This window comes from Triturus cristatus, chromosome 4_2 (genome assembly GCF_964204655.1).
Source record: "Triturus cristatus chromosome 4_2, aTriCri1.1, whole genome shotgun sequence".
NCBI lineage: Eukaryota > Metazoa > Chordata > Amphibia > Caudata > Salamandridae > Triturus > Triturus cristatus.
Genome location: NC_140586.1, coordinates 722936656 through 722954510, shown reverse-complemented (window position 1 = coordinate 722954510; position 17855 = coordinate 722936656). Strand labels below are relative to the sequence as shown.

Here is a 17855-nt window from a genome sequence, read left to right as displayed (position 1 = left end):
ACAATACACTATCCAGTGTACGTTTCTCAAAAGGATGAATCAATCACTTTAAACACAAATTTCTCACTATTATCATTGAACCAAAAACATTTGTACATGAATCAAATAAATCCAACAAAACGTTCGTTGATAATGAAACAGTTCTTTCTTTACTGTTACAAACAGTTGAGATTCATAGCTCGGTTACAGCAAAATCCCGCTGTGATGATCACATTTTCAAATACATGATTGTTCTCAAAATTTCCCAATGCATTTCGGGCTGAAAACGCAAAGCCCTTCGTCAGGGGAATCTATAAAACAAAATGACAGCCATGTACACAGTCATATGACCTATCTGAATAACCAACTTGTGTAAAACATAGTGATTTTGACAATAAGGGCTCATAAGTTCGGTAGGACTAATGCGTTGTTAGAATAAAGCAGTAATGATATCAGGATGTCAGAAGTGAAAAGACAAAAAAAGTAAAAAATAGATTCGAGGATCAAGTCACCACGAGTGTTGAATAACTGTGCATCAATTCTAAACTCAATGTGTTCAAAGGAAAGGTGAATAATTCAAAAGAATGCCCTTCACAGATCCATGCTTGAAGAGAAAGAAAAAAACAATAAGGAAAAACAATGAGAAAATATTCTAACTGATCTCGTACCAGAGGATCACAATCACCACGCTGTTAGATGCGTGTCGATTCGTCAATAACAAACTGCGGGAAGCCTGAAACATGAGGCAGAACAGAAATAAAGAAGCGTAAGTGAAAACCATTACAAGCTGTATAACTGAAACACCCAAGTGCGCTAAAGGTTATCTTACCGACACAAGTATGTGCCGCGTACGGCAATGAGTCCACGGAAACACAATGACTACAAAATAGAAGAAAACACGAAAATAAATACGTGACTCGAGAAAATCGTAAGCCTTAGTGGTGCGTAAACGGAAAACGACAGCAGCTTACCCTAAGCTTAGAGAACTCAAAAATCCGTCACCGAAAAGTGTCCACTTCACCGGGATAGCAAGTGAAAACTAGAAACAGAGCATGCGTGTTTTAAACTAAATTCAGTGTGAACGAAAGAGGACTGCATCGGAAAACCTCCGCGGCCATGTTGAATAGGGGAAATGAGAGACACGGGCACTTATAGCAAGCCTACAAATGTAACTAAAAAATCAGCGTTATCACACTCGTAACCCTAAATTGAAAGTAGGCAAAACGCAAATGACACTTTTGTATGGCAATAAATAATATAAATAAAATAAAGAGTGAAGAACTCGTACTGTACAATAAAGTTTAACAAATTCAAAAAATGACCTGACATTATGTAACTGTATCAACACTGTCCATATGAAATTACAAAAAAGCATGATGTTAAAAAACAATAATATACATATATACAGCCATATAGACATATGGCACAGTCAGCAGTTTACAATATAAATCATAGAGTACCAGGCAGAGAGATGACAATAATATACACAACAGATGGATTACAGAAAACATGCTAATTCAAATTTATCATTAAGCCCCAATGGGGCAAGTGTTTGTAGGAACCAAATCCAATGTGATTCCCTCTGTGCAAGAATTTTAGGCAAGTTTCTCCCTGGAATGTCTTCAATTACTTCAAGAACCCCAAATTTAAGCTGAGCTAGTGAATGTTTAGAGTCAGTCCAATGTTGTGCAAGTGGGGAACTGATAGTTTTAGTGCGAATCCGGCTTTTGTGCTCTGTTATCCGTATCCGGAGAGCGCGTTCTGTCTTTCCTACATAACATAAATCGCATGGACATTTAATAATGTAAACAACGTGATGACTATTGCAGTTGGCACTAAAATGTAGATCAATCTTTTTCCCTGTTCTTGGATGGGAAAGGCTGCTGCCTACCATTACATTATTACAATGTGAGCAGTTCATGCATTTTGACATGCCTTTGTAGGCCTTCTTTGGTTCAATTTTGCATTTGGTCAAAAGTTCTTTTAGATTCCGTGATCTCTTGTATGCAAACAGTGGAACTTCAGTGAACAGGCCTTGGAGATCAGGCTCGCATTTCAATAAGTCCCATCTTTGTAGTATACTTTTTTTTATTTGAAGCCTCTAAAAGTAAATTCCTTGATAGAGGATATCCTCCTCAAATTGTTGAACAGGCGGCCACAAGGGCTAAATTGTCTAATCGTGAAGATCTATTCAGGAAGAGATTGATACCGACTGAGAAAAAAAGAGAGGTTTTCGTTTCCACCTACTCAACGGACTCTTACTCTTTAAAAAAAAGTATACTACAAAGATGGGACTTATTGAAATGCGAGCCTGATCTCCAAGGCCTGTTCACTGAAGTTCCACTGTTTGCATACAAGAGATCACGGAATCTAAAAGAACTTTTGACCAAATGCAAAATTGAACCAAAGAAGGCCTACAAAGGCATGTCAAAATGCATGAACTGCTCACATTGTAATAATGTAATGGTAGGCAGCAGCCTTTCCCATCCAAGAACAGGGAAAAAGATTGATCTACATTTTAGTGCCAACTGCAATAGTCATCACGTTGTTTACATTATTAAATGTCCATGCGATTTATGTTATGTAGGAAAGACAGAACGCGCTCTCCGGATACGGATAACAGAGCACAAAAGCCGGATTCGCACTAAAACTATCAGTTCCCCACTTGCACAACATTGGACTGACTCTAAACATTCACTAGCTCAGCTTAAATTTGGGGTTCTTGAAGTAATTGAAGACATTCCAGGGAGAAACTTGCCTAAAATTCTTGCACAGAGGGAATCACATTGGATTTGGTTCCTACAAACACTTGCCCCATTGGGGCTTAATGATAAATTTGAATTAGCATGTTTTCTGTAATCCATCTGTTGTGTATATTATTGTCATCTCTCTGCCTGGTACTCTATGATTTATATTGTAAACTGCTGACTGTGCCATATGTCTATATGGCTGTATATATGTATATTATTGTTTTTTAACATCATGCTTTTTTGTAATTTCATATGGACAGTGTTGATACAGTTACATAATGTCAGGTCATTTTTTGAATTTGTTAAACTTTATTGTACAGTACGAGTTCTTCACTCTTTATTTTATTTATATTATTTATTGCCATACAAAAGTGTCATTTGCGTTTTGCCTACTTTCAATTTAGGGTTACGAGTGTGATAACGCTGATTTTTTAGTTACATTTGTAGGCTTGCTATAAGTGCCCGTGTCTCTCATTTCCCCTATTCAACATGGCCGCGGAGGTTTTCCGATGCAGTCCTCTTTCGTTCACACTGAATTTAGTTTAAAACACGCATGCTCTGTTTCTAGTTTTCACTTGCTATCCCGGTGAAGTGGACACTTTTCGGTGACGGATTTTTGAGTTCTCTAAGCTTAGGGTAAGCTGCTGTCGTTTTCCGTTTACGCACCACTAAGGCTTACGATTTTCTCGAGTCACGTATTTATTTTCGTGTTTTCTTCTATTTTGTAGTCATTGTGTTTCCGTGGACTCATTGCCGTACGCGGCACATACTTGTGTCGGTAAGATAACCTTTAGCGCACTTGGGTGTTTCAGTTATACAGCTTGTAATGGTTTTCACTTACGCTTCTTTATTTCTGTTCTGCCTCATGTTTCAGGCTTCCCGCAGTTTGTTATTGACGAATCGACACGCATCTAACAGCGTGGTGATTGTGATCCTCTGGTACGAGATCAGTTAGAATATTTTCTCATTGTTTTTCCTTATTGTTTTTTTCTTTCTCTTCAAGCATGGATCTGTGAAGGGCATTCTTTTGAATTATTCACCTTTCCTTTGAACACATTGAGTTTAGAATTGATGCACAGTTATTCAACACTCGTGGTGACTTGATCCTCGAATCTATTTTTTACTTTTTTTGTCTTTTCACTTCTGACATCCTGATATCATTACTGCTTTATTCTAACAACGCATTAGTCCTACCGAACTTATGAGCCCTTATTGTCAAAATCACTATGTTTTACACAAGTTGGTTATTCAGATAGGTCATATGACTGTGTACATGGCTGTCATTTTGTTTTATAGATTCCCCTGACGAAGGGCTTTGCGTTTTCAGCCCGAAATGCATTGGGAAATTTTGAGAACAATCATGTATTTGAAAATGTGATCATCACAGCGGGATTTTGCTGTAACCGAGCTATGAATCTCAACTGTTTGTAACAGTAAAGAAAGAACTGTTTCATTATCAACGAACGTTTTGTTGGATTTATTTGATTCATGTACAAATGTTTTTGGTTCAATGATAATAGTGAGAAATTTGTGTTTAAAGTGATTGATTCATCCTTTTGAGAAACGTACACTGGATAGTGTATTGTAGTAGTGCACTAGGTATCACCAGATACATCTCTGGTTTTTCTATATAACTTTTTATAAGTGGCATTTTGAAAATTGTCATAAAAAACACAACTTTATCATGAAATAGGGTCTTTTTGCACAATTCCAAAGACACCAATCATGACATAGCTACCTGCTCTCAATCATGCCATGACTTGCTCCCAATTGGATATTACAGCTTATTAAATGTTATAAATGTATATAGGAATCCACATTATTATCCTATGGGAGGGGTAGGCCTCACCATAGCGGAAAATGAATTTAGACATGTTTTACTACCAGGACATGTAAAACTAATAAGTACATGGCCAACCTTTCAATTACAAGGCACCCTGTCCTATGGGCTACCTAGGGCTTAGCTTAGGGGTAACTTATATGTAATGAAAGGAGAGTTAAAAACTTGGCAAGGGGGTTTTAATGCAGTCAGGCTGCAGTGAGAGGCCTGGCACATGTTTTATAGCGCTTCTTAAGCAGGTGGCACAATAAGTGTTAAAGGACCACCAGTAGAATTTAATTTAATTTACAGGCCCTTGATATATGGTATATCACTGTACAAGGGATGTGCAAATAGATTGAATATAACAATCAGGTGTATGCCAACCAAACCATGTTTAGTGGAGTGAGCACAAGCACTCTAGCTCTGGTTAGCAGTGGTAAAGTGCAAAGTCCTACGGTCAACAAAAATATATTCAGCAGAAATTGGAGGGTAAAAGTAAACCTTTGGAGTGAGACCCTAAAGAGTGGGCCAAGTCCCACACAGTGTTAATGCTTTTCATGGGCTTTAAGATATATCATGTAGGCTTAACCTAGCCTGGACTTGATTTATGCATTTACATTACTACAGGAAAATGTGTCCGAGTCACACAATGGAATTCCTTGAAGGAGCCACAGTAGCTGAAGAGAAAAAGGACAGAGTGTGTTCTATCCAACATTTGTTAAAACTCTGCCTACTACAGATAGAGATGTCTTGAAGGTTTTCTATGGTACCACTAGTTCTCTCTTCCATTAGCTTGGCTGAGTTCAAGCCTTAAACTTCTAACCGTTGTTGGAGGTTGTGGCAAACAATGCCACTCAATTAGATAGCATTGAACACATGGTGCTAACAAATTAGTAAAAATACCATCACTAAATACCAACAAAAGCTCTGTAGTGAATATGAATAAACAACTGCTAACAATGCAGTATGGCTTAAATTAAGTATTAAGACAGAGAATAAACGTTTATCATTGAAGCTCATTATAATATATTGTGATGCAAACTTTTTAAGAAAAAGCCAGAGGCACTGAATACAAGATGTGCAAAACAAAAAGCGGTATTTACCAAGAGGAGTAAATACCCTGAGGTGCTTTTTTTCTTGGCTGTACTAAATTCCTCCTATTCTGAGTTTTCTCCTTGGAAATGAGGCATAACATACGGAATAGGAATATAACCCATAAACGTATGCATGTTTTCCTTCCTTCCAGGACTTTTTCTCTTAATTTTTTGGCATGTTTTGGCATACGGGCTGCTTAGGTGAGACTGAGATCTATGGCAAAGTAGGGCTATGAGTGACAACAAATTCAAATCACATTTTGTAATTTGTCAATACCAGAAAGTATCTTCCCTTTTTTGCTAAATTAAAGGCAGGTACTACACTCTACAAATGGAAATCTGGGAGTGATTGCTCACAATCTGATCAACCCTTCTTCTCCCTTTTTTGGCACAGCCTCTTGGATCTTCCATTGGCCTAATAAGCAACTAAACCTAAATATATTCCTTAACTACTATAGAGCAGATTTCCCATTAGAGGGAACAAGAGAAAGGAAACATAAACAAGGACAAAAGAATGGGGGGAGGAAAAGGCAACAATGGTAGGCTACTTATTAGAGAAGGATGAGAGTGAAAAACAGAAATATGCAGCAATTCACTCATATATAGTGATGTTTAGAATCATAGAGAAGGGGACAGAGCAATAGTGTCTCTTTCGTGTGGGGAAAAGTGGTTTATTTGTTACTTTCCCTGGATCAACAGAGGGGTTAATTCATGATATTCACTCTGAGTGGCTTTAAGAATTTCACAAATACTTATTGCTATTTCCCTTGGGTACTTTAAAAACAACTCATAATCTACTGGGGAAATTTCCGTCAGCATATGAGCTGAACATTAGCTCTAAAGGTTTCAACCGATTTTCTTTCGTCCCTTCTTTCACCCTCATTACAAAGAAGTCGCTAATATATAAACAAAATAAGATAACACTCTTTTAAATATCCTTTACTTAAAATTTAGTAAAAGGGTAATCAAATACATTACACACAATCTAGTAACTAACAACTAGTTTTTTAAATTAATCTACTAATGATTAATCCATGATTTAGATTGTAGTAAAGGGGTAATCAAATACAAAACACAAAATCTAGTAACCAGCACCCAATTATTAAACAAAATTACAATCAAAGAAAAGTGCCTTAATAAATGAATCCAAAATCATATCACAAAACTTCTCTCTCTCTCTTTCTTTCTTTGTGCCTAACTCGTACACGCCACAACTTCTATTAAGCAAATCCTCACAAAATCTACATGAGAGGGACCGTATAAAGGTTTGCAAATCATGTACTAATTATAGACATGTGACCGACATTAAAGAAAAGTAATCAGTACCAATAATGTTTTGCACTAGGTTGGGCAAAATGAATAATTTTGCAACAATAAATATGGTAGTGGGCAGAAGACTTAAGATGTTCAAAGAATACCTATTGAGAGCATTATAAAAAAATGAAGGGAAACGCCGCACCCACATTATTGTGACAAGCTTTATCATAGGCAATTCTGTCCCATCTTGGTTGGGTAATCCTGCCAAAGTCACCTTGACCTCACAAAGAGAGCGATTGCAAGAATATTTCTTCTAGATGGGAGTAGGATCCAGATACAGTGATATAACTGCCACAGTGTTAGTCCCAAAGATATATCTTCTTAGGGGGAACTCCTGTCAGGAGTATAATTGGGTGAGCCAAGATATTATGTCTTCATCACTCTTCAAAACAACATATTTCGAATCTTTTATAGTCCAGAAGGGTTTTTGGCCTTCATCAGGGTTAACAGGATCCCTAGAATGTTACAGTCCGGAAATAGTTAGTGCTGAGGGTAAGGCCTCAAATGCACTGGTGACAGGGCAGGCCGTGCCTATTATAGTCCATGGAGAGCTTCAATGGGTATTACCAGGAGACCACCTCCTTGACAAAGTAAGATGCCAGTATTGTAGTGTGTCTGGGGCCTTGTCGTCTGCTCACCCAATTGTATTTTTTATACTGACTGCATCTGGATCTCGCTGCTATCCAGAAGAAATTATTGTGTTCTCCCTCGTCTTGAGGCCACCTTGGCAGTATTATCCAACCAAGGTAGAACAGAATCACCTATGATGAAGCCACAGTAGTGTGAGTGAGGCTTTTCCATCCATTTTTTAAAATGTTTTTAGTAGAACTTTGGCATTTTTTTTTAACCTCTATAGTGTTGTGTCTCATAGCATACTTATTGTGCGTAATGTTGTGGTTTTAGAGGACGAATGTTAGTAGATGTGCTTCCTCTTACTCATTTTTTGTGATAGAGATCAAAATGAATAATTTGCCAGCAAATTCAATAAAAGTAGGAAGTTTCCCTTATCTACGTAGTGAGCAGAACTTTCTGACTCAAACTGAGGTGAAGTTTAGCTTCACCCAAACTCTATTCTCTGCAGTTAGATGACCTTCCTAAGTTGGATGGTACTTACGGCTGCAGGGAAATGGGAATTGACCTATGTTCAGGAGTGTTCTCCTGAGCCATTCATGGCCTTGCTGAGTTCCAGAAGGGAACTGCTACTTCAGAGCCTTGAACTTTTCATTTATGGCTACCAGAAATCTTAGAGCGGGACCTAAAGCAACAGGAAAAACAGTGGAAGTGGTTTGTTCCATGTTTTGGTGCATTCACGGCCTGATGAGGTAGTGTGAAAATGTCCTTGCTTTTTCACAAGACTCTTTAATAGAGCTTAATCAGATTTCGACTTGACACACTTGGAGAATACAGTGTACTAAAAAATGTAAGGAAAGCACTGTCGGGCTTGAGTTGTCTAGACCATACTCAACGCACAGAAATCAAAAGAAATTGGACATTTGTTGCTTCAAAATAAAATGGTGTGCACAGGCATGACCATTTGTTTCGGCATCTCAATAAAATCACTTGTCTCTATTAACATAATTGTGTGGCACTGGAGACAGCATCTTACAACATGTCTAGCACATTTACGATCAAAAGGTACATCATGTCTCCAGTTACCTCTTCACAGATGTTCTTCTCCCAATAAGTATCACGTCACTCCAGCCATCATACTTACCTGGAAGATTTCAGAGGATTGCATATGGATACATGTAGCCACATGCAACAACAACTGTAGTAGAAATGGAGAGGGCTTGTCCAGTACCGCAGATGAACCTCACTAGGGAGCAGGCTAATGTAAACCATTAAAAATGCAGACTACCATGTCATGATGGGATGTACGGGGCCAGCAGTTGTTCTAACTTATCCCAGAGAGTTGCAGGAACTTCTTAGTGCTGGAGGTTCTTAACATCAAGTCGGAGCTACAGCTACCATCAAGACAGACCACTTTTAAATGAGCCACTGATATCCGATTTCAGCACCCTCTCTACAGGCAGAATCTGTAGGCTTGACCCTCTAGAGTAAGAAATTAAGTAAGAATCTTGACATTCCAAATATGCATACCACCTAGAGTTGTAAACAAGGTTTTTGATGCTACTGGTGTGGGGTGTTTCTGACATGATTTAATTTTGCCACTTTTTTTACAGACATCTTCAAGTTTTCCCTCACTATTTTAAAATCATGGGTCAATCTATGTTCTCCTTTTACTTAAAATGGATGTTAACGTTTTAGGTTAGTTATGTGTGAGCTTGACTGTATGGTCACACTGTTACTTCGTGCATTTTCTGTGGAGATTGCCTTGCTTCCTGGCCATAGTACTGTGGTCCAATGAACTAAACTTGCGGAGGTTTGTAGAGAATTCAACTATTACAACCTAACACAGCAAGATATGCCCCTTCCCAGCTTTAAACAATGTCTTTGTTTTTGTCAGCATGGTTTGGTATTCTATTCAGTAACGAATTATATTTTGCAGGGACGATATATATTACTTAATCATTTAATGTGCTTCACATGTTGCCTTTTCCTACTTCATCCTCCTGATTCATTAAAAAATTAGGCTGAAAACAAGATTTATTTATTTTTACAAAGGCTGAACAAATTGCAACAGCTGGTAATGAGAAGACCTATGTGATAGGAATACTGGAATAAGAAAGGGCAGTAACTTAGCTTTCTAGTCAGTATTTTAGAAATGTATGCTGGGTGTCCTGATAACTTGAAGAGTTTGAACTTCCACTGCCGAATTGGTGCTTGAGAGTCTCGGGGCCACGACTGTTAGAAGAGAAGCAAACAGTCGACAAGAAATCCGTAGCATCAGAGGGGCAGTTGCAAACAGGGCCGGACTGGGAACCAAAACCGGCCCTGGCAAAGTGCTTGCCCGGCGCCCCCTCCCCCCCGGGGCTTGCGGGTGCCGCTGAGCTCTTTGCCAGGGCCTTTTTTCGTCCGATTTTGTTTCGGGGTGATTATGCTGCGTAAACGGCCCTGTAACAAAAACGGCCCCAGGGGCCCAAAACCGGCCCCCACTTGTGCGGCCCACCGGGGGATTGCCCGGTGCCCGCTATGGCCAGTCCGGCCCTGGTTGCAAAGATGCCTATTGTCTCATCTCTGGCTCATCTCATGGGCCTGGACTCTTGTGAGAAGCGAGGTCAAGTGATCTGACCAGATTTCCGGGTTGGGCGCCTTCAAGAAGAGATCAGTCTTTATTTATTTCCTGGACCACGGTCGAAAAAGTCAGCTATCGGTTTGTTTTAATAGACTCGTGATAAGATGCTTATAGGAATGCTCAATGACTTACTAGGATAACTAGTAGAATAATTGTGTACTGCTCTCGTTGTACCCTGAGGACAGTTGCTCATGCTGAAGGCCTTTCTCATCTTCACAAGAGCTCTCAAAGGAATCCCAGAGGTATTCCAGGCAAGCTGCAGAGGCTGCATGGTACCAGGAGTACTATTGGAAAAACTCTAAAAATCTCCCAATGTTTGAAACCTGCACCCATGCAATGCTGTAAAGCTCTGAATGTTAAGACTCGGCTCTATGGTCTTCCTCTAAGAGTTAAAATGCCATTTGTGCTACTTTGAAAGTACACGAGAGCCACTGACTCGTAACTTAGTAGATGCATGTTGTGTGCATATTAAACAATATAAATATCATGAAACAGAGCAATATGAGTGGCCAGTCTACATGGAACTCACAGGAGAAAAATAAAGGTGCACTGTGCATTTTCTGTTGTGCACATATAGAAATAGAAATTACTCATCGACATGAAAAAATACTGCTACACGTGCCAGGAAGCAGCCACCAGCGGAGTCAGGCTGATAATGCAATGCTTCAACTTTTGTTAGATTTCAGATTTATAAAGGATTACCTAAGTGAGCTATTAGACTGGTCTCTGCAGCTTCCAGGAGCTTTTAGATGTGTCAGTCAAGCCAAGAGAAAGTAAGTAGAAGAAATGCAATTACACGTATACAGTCTTCTTATCATGAGAAAAATATTTTACGCTTGCATTGCAACTCAATTAATATATCAGTAGATTATCCACCTGTCAAAACTCAGATTGCTGTTCAATACATTTTAACCTTTAAAACAATGGCCGTGAAAAGTGAAAACATGTTTGGGCATATTTGCATATTCATACCTTCCATTGCTGATTAAAAGAGAAGCATAACCTTTATTCTTAGGGCTCAGGTTGAACATAAGAGGTTGCCTTGATTACTTACTGAATATTTTTGTTTAATTAAAACGTTTTACTCATCCTACACACAAACCCACAAAGCCTACATTATGCGGGCAAGTAATGTCTGAAACACAGACAAACTCAATCAACTTTTAAATTTAGCAGAGATTTTTAGCTCCTACCTCTTGCCAACAGAACACATATACCTTCACTTCAACCCCAAAGCCTTGTCTGCAATACCCAAGCAGTACTACAATAGCCGATGGCTGACTGCACAAATAGTCTAAAATATCGTAGCAAAAACATTGATAATAACCTATGAACAAGTTAAGTGTATATAGACGAGGAAGGGTTAACTATACTGAACTTCACACATGTGTAGCTTAACTACATATCTGTGTGTGTGTGTGTGTGTGTGTGTGTGTGTGTGTGTGCGTGTGCGTGTGTGTGTGTGTGTGTTTGTACTTACCCCTACAATATCTTGCAGACAACATTTCTATGGTCCAGATGCTGACATACTCCCAACAGTGAGGGAATTTACGGATGTGATGTTGAACAGTATAACGAGTTTATTACTGCATTACCATTCAGCCCTGCTAACTTGCCACACAATCTTTAACTTGTGAGTCCATATCAAGCAGCCCCAACTCTTCTACTGACAGCTCTTGGTGGTTTGTCCACAAATCATGCACCTCTTGGGATTACTGGCTTCAAAATACCACTGAGGAAGTGTTCCAATTTTCTTTTATAGAAAACCACAACCTTCCACCGCCTGTTTTCCTACTTTCCCAATAATCTCACGAAAGGAATAATCTCTATGAAGGTGGGTGGAAGGGAATGAGAACACTCAACAGGCTGCCTCTTCGTCAAGACCCTGACCTCCTTGACACAGTTCAAAAAATACATTCTTAAGGAGGAGCCTGGGAGAGAAACAAACACTAGCTAGCAAAGCTAGGGGAGATGCAGTTGCTTTGTTAAATGTATAGAGCTAGAATGGTTGCCTGTTTTTCCAACTAGATTCATCTTAAAAATGTAGGGACTGTGATAAACAAGCATTTGCATTGCAATAGGTCTCGCATTTATGCCAGACCTAATGCATTGAAACTGCAAGGACACGGATAATGGGATGGAGGGTGGGAGGGGGTCGAGAAGGCACAGACAATGGGAGGGAGGGAGGGCGGGGGTAGAAGGCATGGACAGCAGGAGGGCAGGCGAGGGGGGCGAGAAGGCATGAACAGTAGGAGGGCGGGCGGGCAGGGGGAGAGGAGAAGGCACGGACAACGGAAGGGAGGGTGGGGAGGAGAAAAGAAGGCACGACAATGGGAGGGTGGGGGGGAGTAAAGAAGGCACCAAAGTATGTCATGCCTGCAGTAGGAGGACCTCATTAAATAAAATAATGCTCACAGTCTAAACAACACGTACTGTGTAACAACAAGTAAAGGGGCCAGTTGCCATGGGAGGTGACAAATGAAGAGGAGGCGGTACTAAGGAGGACTAACAAGCCTATTGACAAATCAGAAGCCAGCATTTAGGACAGACAATGACACAAGACAATGGCAAATATGGGCAAGAGGGGGTGGTACTTCTATGCCCTACTCCTCTACACTAAGTCTCGCAGAGCAGCGCCTGCGCGCAGGCTCGGCCTAAAAAGAGGGACAAAATGTAAATGAATTGCAGTAGACTGGTTTCATATAAATCAGTGGCTCTGTATTTGAGAACCCCTTGACTCGTGATGCTAGTGATGTTATTAGGGCCGGACTGGGAACCAACGGGAGCCCCAGCAATTTTCTCAGACTAGTCCTGGGGGGAGGAAGAGAGGGGTGTCAGGATGGGTGCCTGGCCCTTGGGGAAGCACTGCCTGCCCCAGTATGCTAGAAACGCTTGTTTGCTGCTTTTGGGGGTCGATATTGCAGCATGGCTGCAAAACCGGCCCTCAGTAACAAAACCGGCCCCCACCACTTCAAAGCCAGCCCGACCCTTCCAGGAAAACGCCTGATGCCACAACTTAGCACCCTTACCCTGCCCGCATTTCAACTTCTGGCATTACTTCGACTGCCATTACTGAGTCATAATATTAGTCCATCATTGCACCAGACCATAATCTTTTAAAGCAAGTTAATAAGTGGTTTAAAGGTTAGCTAAATATAAATGGATTTAGAGATATAGTTCCCTATTTAATTTAATTCAGTTTAATGTATTTCATTTAACTCATATAAATATAAACACATTTACAATTAATGTAAGAGGTAAAGTTCTCTACTTTGAAGTTAATTTAATTAACAATATTAGGTATTTAACACGTTTTGGGTTTATAGTTAGTATTAGGTTTCATCATCTTATTAATAATAACAATAATAATATAGTTAAGTATTCAAATGTTGCTAGTTCAGAAGGAATGATTTGAAGTTAAGGATATTTTCATGCTGCGGGGTCACAGTGATGGTGCTATGATTGTTATGAATAAGAAGGTCAAAGTAATGTTAAATCCCAGTGTTGGTGTGCACTTGATGTTATGTAGAGGAGTGGTTATTCCACCAGCCTCCACCATTGCCCTGGTGAATATTTCCGACCATGAGATAAGCTTATAAGAATTTTCACTGGGAAAAAACTGCTAACTTTTACCTGGTTGATGTCCATGACAGGTCTACTGCAGAAGTTGCCTAGGTGCTGGTCTACCGCACTCCGTGGATTAGCCGCGAATTTTGATTTCTTATGATTTTTAATTGAATGTTTTTTGCTTTTAAAACCCCTTTTCATTCATTAGGGTTGGTTTTCTTTATTTCCAAGGCAGTTTATTCATTTCAGTTATTTTCTTTTTAATTAATTAAACGTTGGTTAGAAAGTGTGTGTGTTCTATTTCTTTACAATATGGTTGTTTAATTTAGTTGCAGCCCTTGTACCCCGTGGTTCCTTTGAAGCCGGCCTCGCTGCTTGTGCCAAACCACCAAGGGTAAGCTTGGAATTCCTTGCAGAAACCAGTTTACTCTTAGGTGTATAACTCTTTGGCGCTTGTGTGAGCTCAGTCACAGCTCACATGAGAACTAGGGCCACCCTCTCGCGTAGGCTAACAATCCATTTTTCCTACAATCATTCATTTTGAGGAATTATACAAAATGGTATAACAAAAATGGCAGGATATAACTGAGTGAATGACATGGAGAGAGGAGGTTAAAATCAAGCCCTCTGATATTTTTCGATAGCTTTAAATGAAAGTTTACTATTAGAAGAACCACAACCTAATTCCCTTCATCCTTTAATACAAATCATCAAGTTCGCAATGTTCGTCCTAATTTTTACAAATACATGGGCGATGATCATTCGATGTGTGGGACTCCAAAAAAAAATACAAGATACAAACTGTCCTACCTGGTGCCTGAAGGCTGAGACCCGTGTCCAGTTTATTGTGTGGTTTGGTGCTGATGAACAAGTAGCAGAGTACACACACGGTGATGATAAAGGCAAGCAAGACCACCGCTGCTATCGACAAGCCGACGAGTGCTCCTACACTGAGAAGAGAGTAAACAACCTGATTAGTCAAGGACTTACAAAGAGCTAGGCCATTTCACATGGCACATACATCATAGGACAAAGAGCACAAGTACAGACCTTCTGCACACATTGCCTTTACTACAATATGACTGATCCTCCAACCTTTCTAAGAACCCCCCCCCCCCACCTTCATCCCCTGTGTTTCAAGTCCATTTTCACTCTTTTTTCTTTCTCTCTGCGCCTCTTAGCCTCAACTTCTCTCGCTCAGTCTTATTTGGAATAAAAAGTTTGCGCCCCGATTGTGCCAGTCTCTAACTGGAAATGTTAACAGCGTGTGGAGTGAGCAATGGTCCTACCTCCCTCTCCAATCATCGGTTTGCTGCTAAGACTTCACCACCACCGCACTCCCATGTGTGCTCCATGGAGTCCTTTTAAACTGCACTCTTGTGCATTGACACATATTCCATGCGCTCTAGTTCGTACATGACATTCCTCTCTATAGTGAATTAGGTCCAATGTCCACGGTCCTTGTTGAGTAAATGTAGTTGCATGTGAAATTCATTTATGGTGCAGTAATGACCTGCTCACACTCCTACACATATTACCTAAAGCTAACATTAACTGCTGGGCAGGTTGGTCCCAGTCTATGAGCTAGTGATCAATTAGATTAAATGTATTGGCTTTGCACCTCTGATTCGAGTACCCGAATGATGAAAACACCCCTTCTTGTGTTTTTAAATTACGCTGAAAATGAATGAAGGGCTGGGTTGTCTTACAACAAACTCAATATGACAGAAGCTCTTCATCCTCAAAAATGTATTTTTGGAACCTAATGAGAAGTGAATTGCCATGGGCTTCTTGTCTCTGCCTCTCTAGGAGGACCTCATCTCTCTCTCTACAACTCCCTATGCCACCTCCATCTCTATCTCTCTCCCCCTCTCTTTATCTCATTCCTTTCTGTGTACCTTATTACTCGGTTTCCATGTCCCATTTCTATGTCTTTGTCATGCATCTATACACTCTCTCGCAAACTCTTTTTTGTTTTTCCCTCACCTCTTTCCATCTCTCTACCTTCTCTTGGGCCGATCAGAAGGGGAGTCAAAGGGGACATTATTCACCAGACAACGTGCTGCAACATATTTATTTATATATTTGAAAGCAAGTTAAAGCAAAGCTGCACTCCACATTAATGATACAGCAGCTGATAGACTAATTTAACTAGATGACACCATTACTGTGTGTTTCTTACAGTGAGAGGAACAGACTGGTTAGATACTCAATGACACATTAAAATGATTTTCGCAAGATAAGCAAATATGGGTCCAAGCGCAAAAAGAAATGACTTTAACAACACTTAAGGAGAGGTGTGGCGCAGGGGCCAGAGCGTCTGACTCCGAGCGCGGGGCTCTCGGTTCGATCCCTGGCGGGGGCGGCAGCTCAGCATCCTGTGACTCTGAGCAATAGCTCACTTAATCTCCCCGATGGCTCCCAGCTCCTGCATATCCTGAGGGGTTTTGTTAAGTTGGCGCTTTAAAAATGTTGAATTATTATTGATTCAAGCTCTCGTGGTACTATCTGGCTGATGGACGCCTCCCTGCAGTGGAATCCAGTCTCCAGGTTGAACCTTGAATGCAGGCATGTTAAAATAGGCCTACAGCAGTAAACACCATGCACTGAAAGCGGATCCCAGCCCATTCTGTAAAATGACACGAGAGCCTATGGCGGGCTCTAGCTACTAACACTTCCACTGTTTCACATTCGACAACACCTGGAGTAAAATCACAGTGAGACGTAGGAGTTCAGCTCGGCACAGCTGCTTAACAAACATGTATTTAAATGAACCCAGGCACTGTTTAAGTAACACCATAATCAAGAGCTTGCTTGAGCGAGTGAGCAGGGAAATGAAATTCTGCTGTAAACCGGGCCTGGGAACAAGTGAGTCATCAGCCTAAATTAGAGCTCAAAGTGGGGCCCTGTGCGCACCGAGAACGCTGCAGCCATGTTTTAATAGGAGGTGTCGTAAGGGAACAGGCGATGCGCGCCCGAGTTCAGTTCAACGTTAGAGCATGGCATGAATATCAAGAAGGCAGTCCATTGCTTCATCTCTTCTCCACATTCAAGGCGCGGGCAGGTTCCCCTTCGCTGTGATTTGATTGCTTCCCTGCTCATTCTTTGCATTGCATTTGGTTGGTCCCCATTTTTGTCCAGAATTAGATTTCCTGCTAAAAGGTCCGCTGGATCCATGTCTCTCCACAGGGAAACTCAACAATTGATGTGGAGGGTGCAGGGCCGGCTTAAGTGCTGGTGGCGGCTGGTGCAACAATCCTTGTTAGCGCCTCACAGTGACCACTTCCAAGGATTTCCTCGCTACCATCCTCCAGCAGTTCCCCTCAACTCTTCATGGGCTCTCTCTCGCATGGATTGATTTCTTTTGTAGCACTACTCACACCAGTGGAGGCAGTGCTTTAAATGGGCCGGTACTCACCGGTACTAAGTACCGGCACTTCTAAATTTTCTGCGCTTGAGTACCGGAACTTCTCCTTGTCCAAAGAGAGTACCGGTACTCATGAGGCAGCAAGGCAAGCTCAGTAAAATTGGCATGTTCAGAAGGAAGTGCGGAACAGAGCTGATTGAGTGCTAATCTACCCTCACAATGTGCTAATTGAGCGGCGGCCCATAGGCATCCATTCAAACTGGCAGGAGGTTTGGGAGGGGCCTGACTCACGCTGTGATACTGACACAGTGTCCACTCAGGCACTGTGGAGTCAATAGCTCAGTAGGTGTGTGGGCATGGGCCTGCTAACAGGCACATCTCCTGACTCTCGGGAAACCAGAGAGAAGGCGTCCTGCTGGCATAGCAGAGTAAGGCAGCACTTGTTTGGAGCCAGAGTGAGGAGGAAGGTGGTGACGGTGACACTGTAGCCCAGCTGATGGGAATCAAGGTTTAGTGATGTGGGCAGCAGCGAATGTAAACATGTACTAAATGCCCTGTGCGTGTTCTTTCATGAGTGAGTGTTGTCTGCAGTGTCCAGCACAGCAGATCTATAGTTGCACGCCCCACAAGCCCTGGATTACCAGACTCTGCCCATGAAGCGCACTTTAAAGGGTTCGCTTGTAGCAAGTGCTAGGCCACTCTCTCTCTTCAGTACAGATCTGCTTCCTCCGCAGTGTTTCAACATGATTGTATTTTGGAGCCC

At 41.1% G+C, this 17855-nt stretch overlaps 1 protein-coding gene across 1 annotated transcript in view; it reads right to left on the bottom strand.

Annotated features, from left to right (window-relative positions):
• SHISAL2A (shisa like 2A) overlaps positions 1–17855 on the bottom strand; it is a 518326-nt gene that overhangs the window by 176834 nt on the left and 323637 nt on the right. Inside the window, exon 2 of the mRNA XM_085600160.1 lies at positions 14536–14675. Within this exon, the coding sequence (XP_085456286.1) occupies positions 14536–14675 (140 nt within the window). The remainder of the gene's footprint in view (positions 1–14535; positions 14676–17855) is intronic.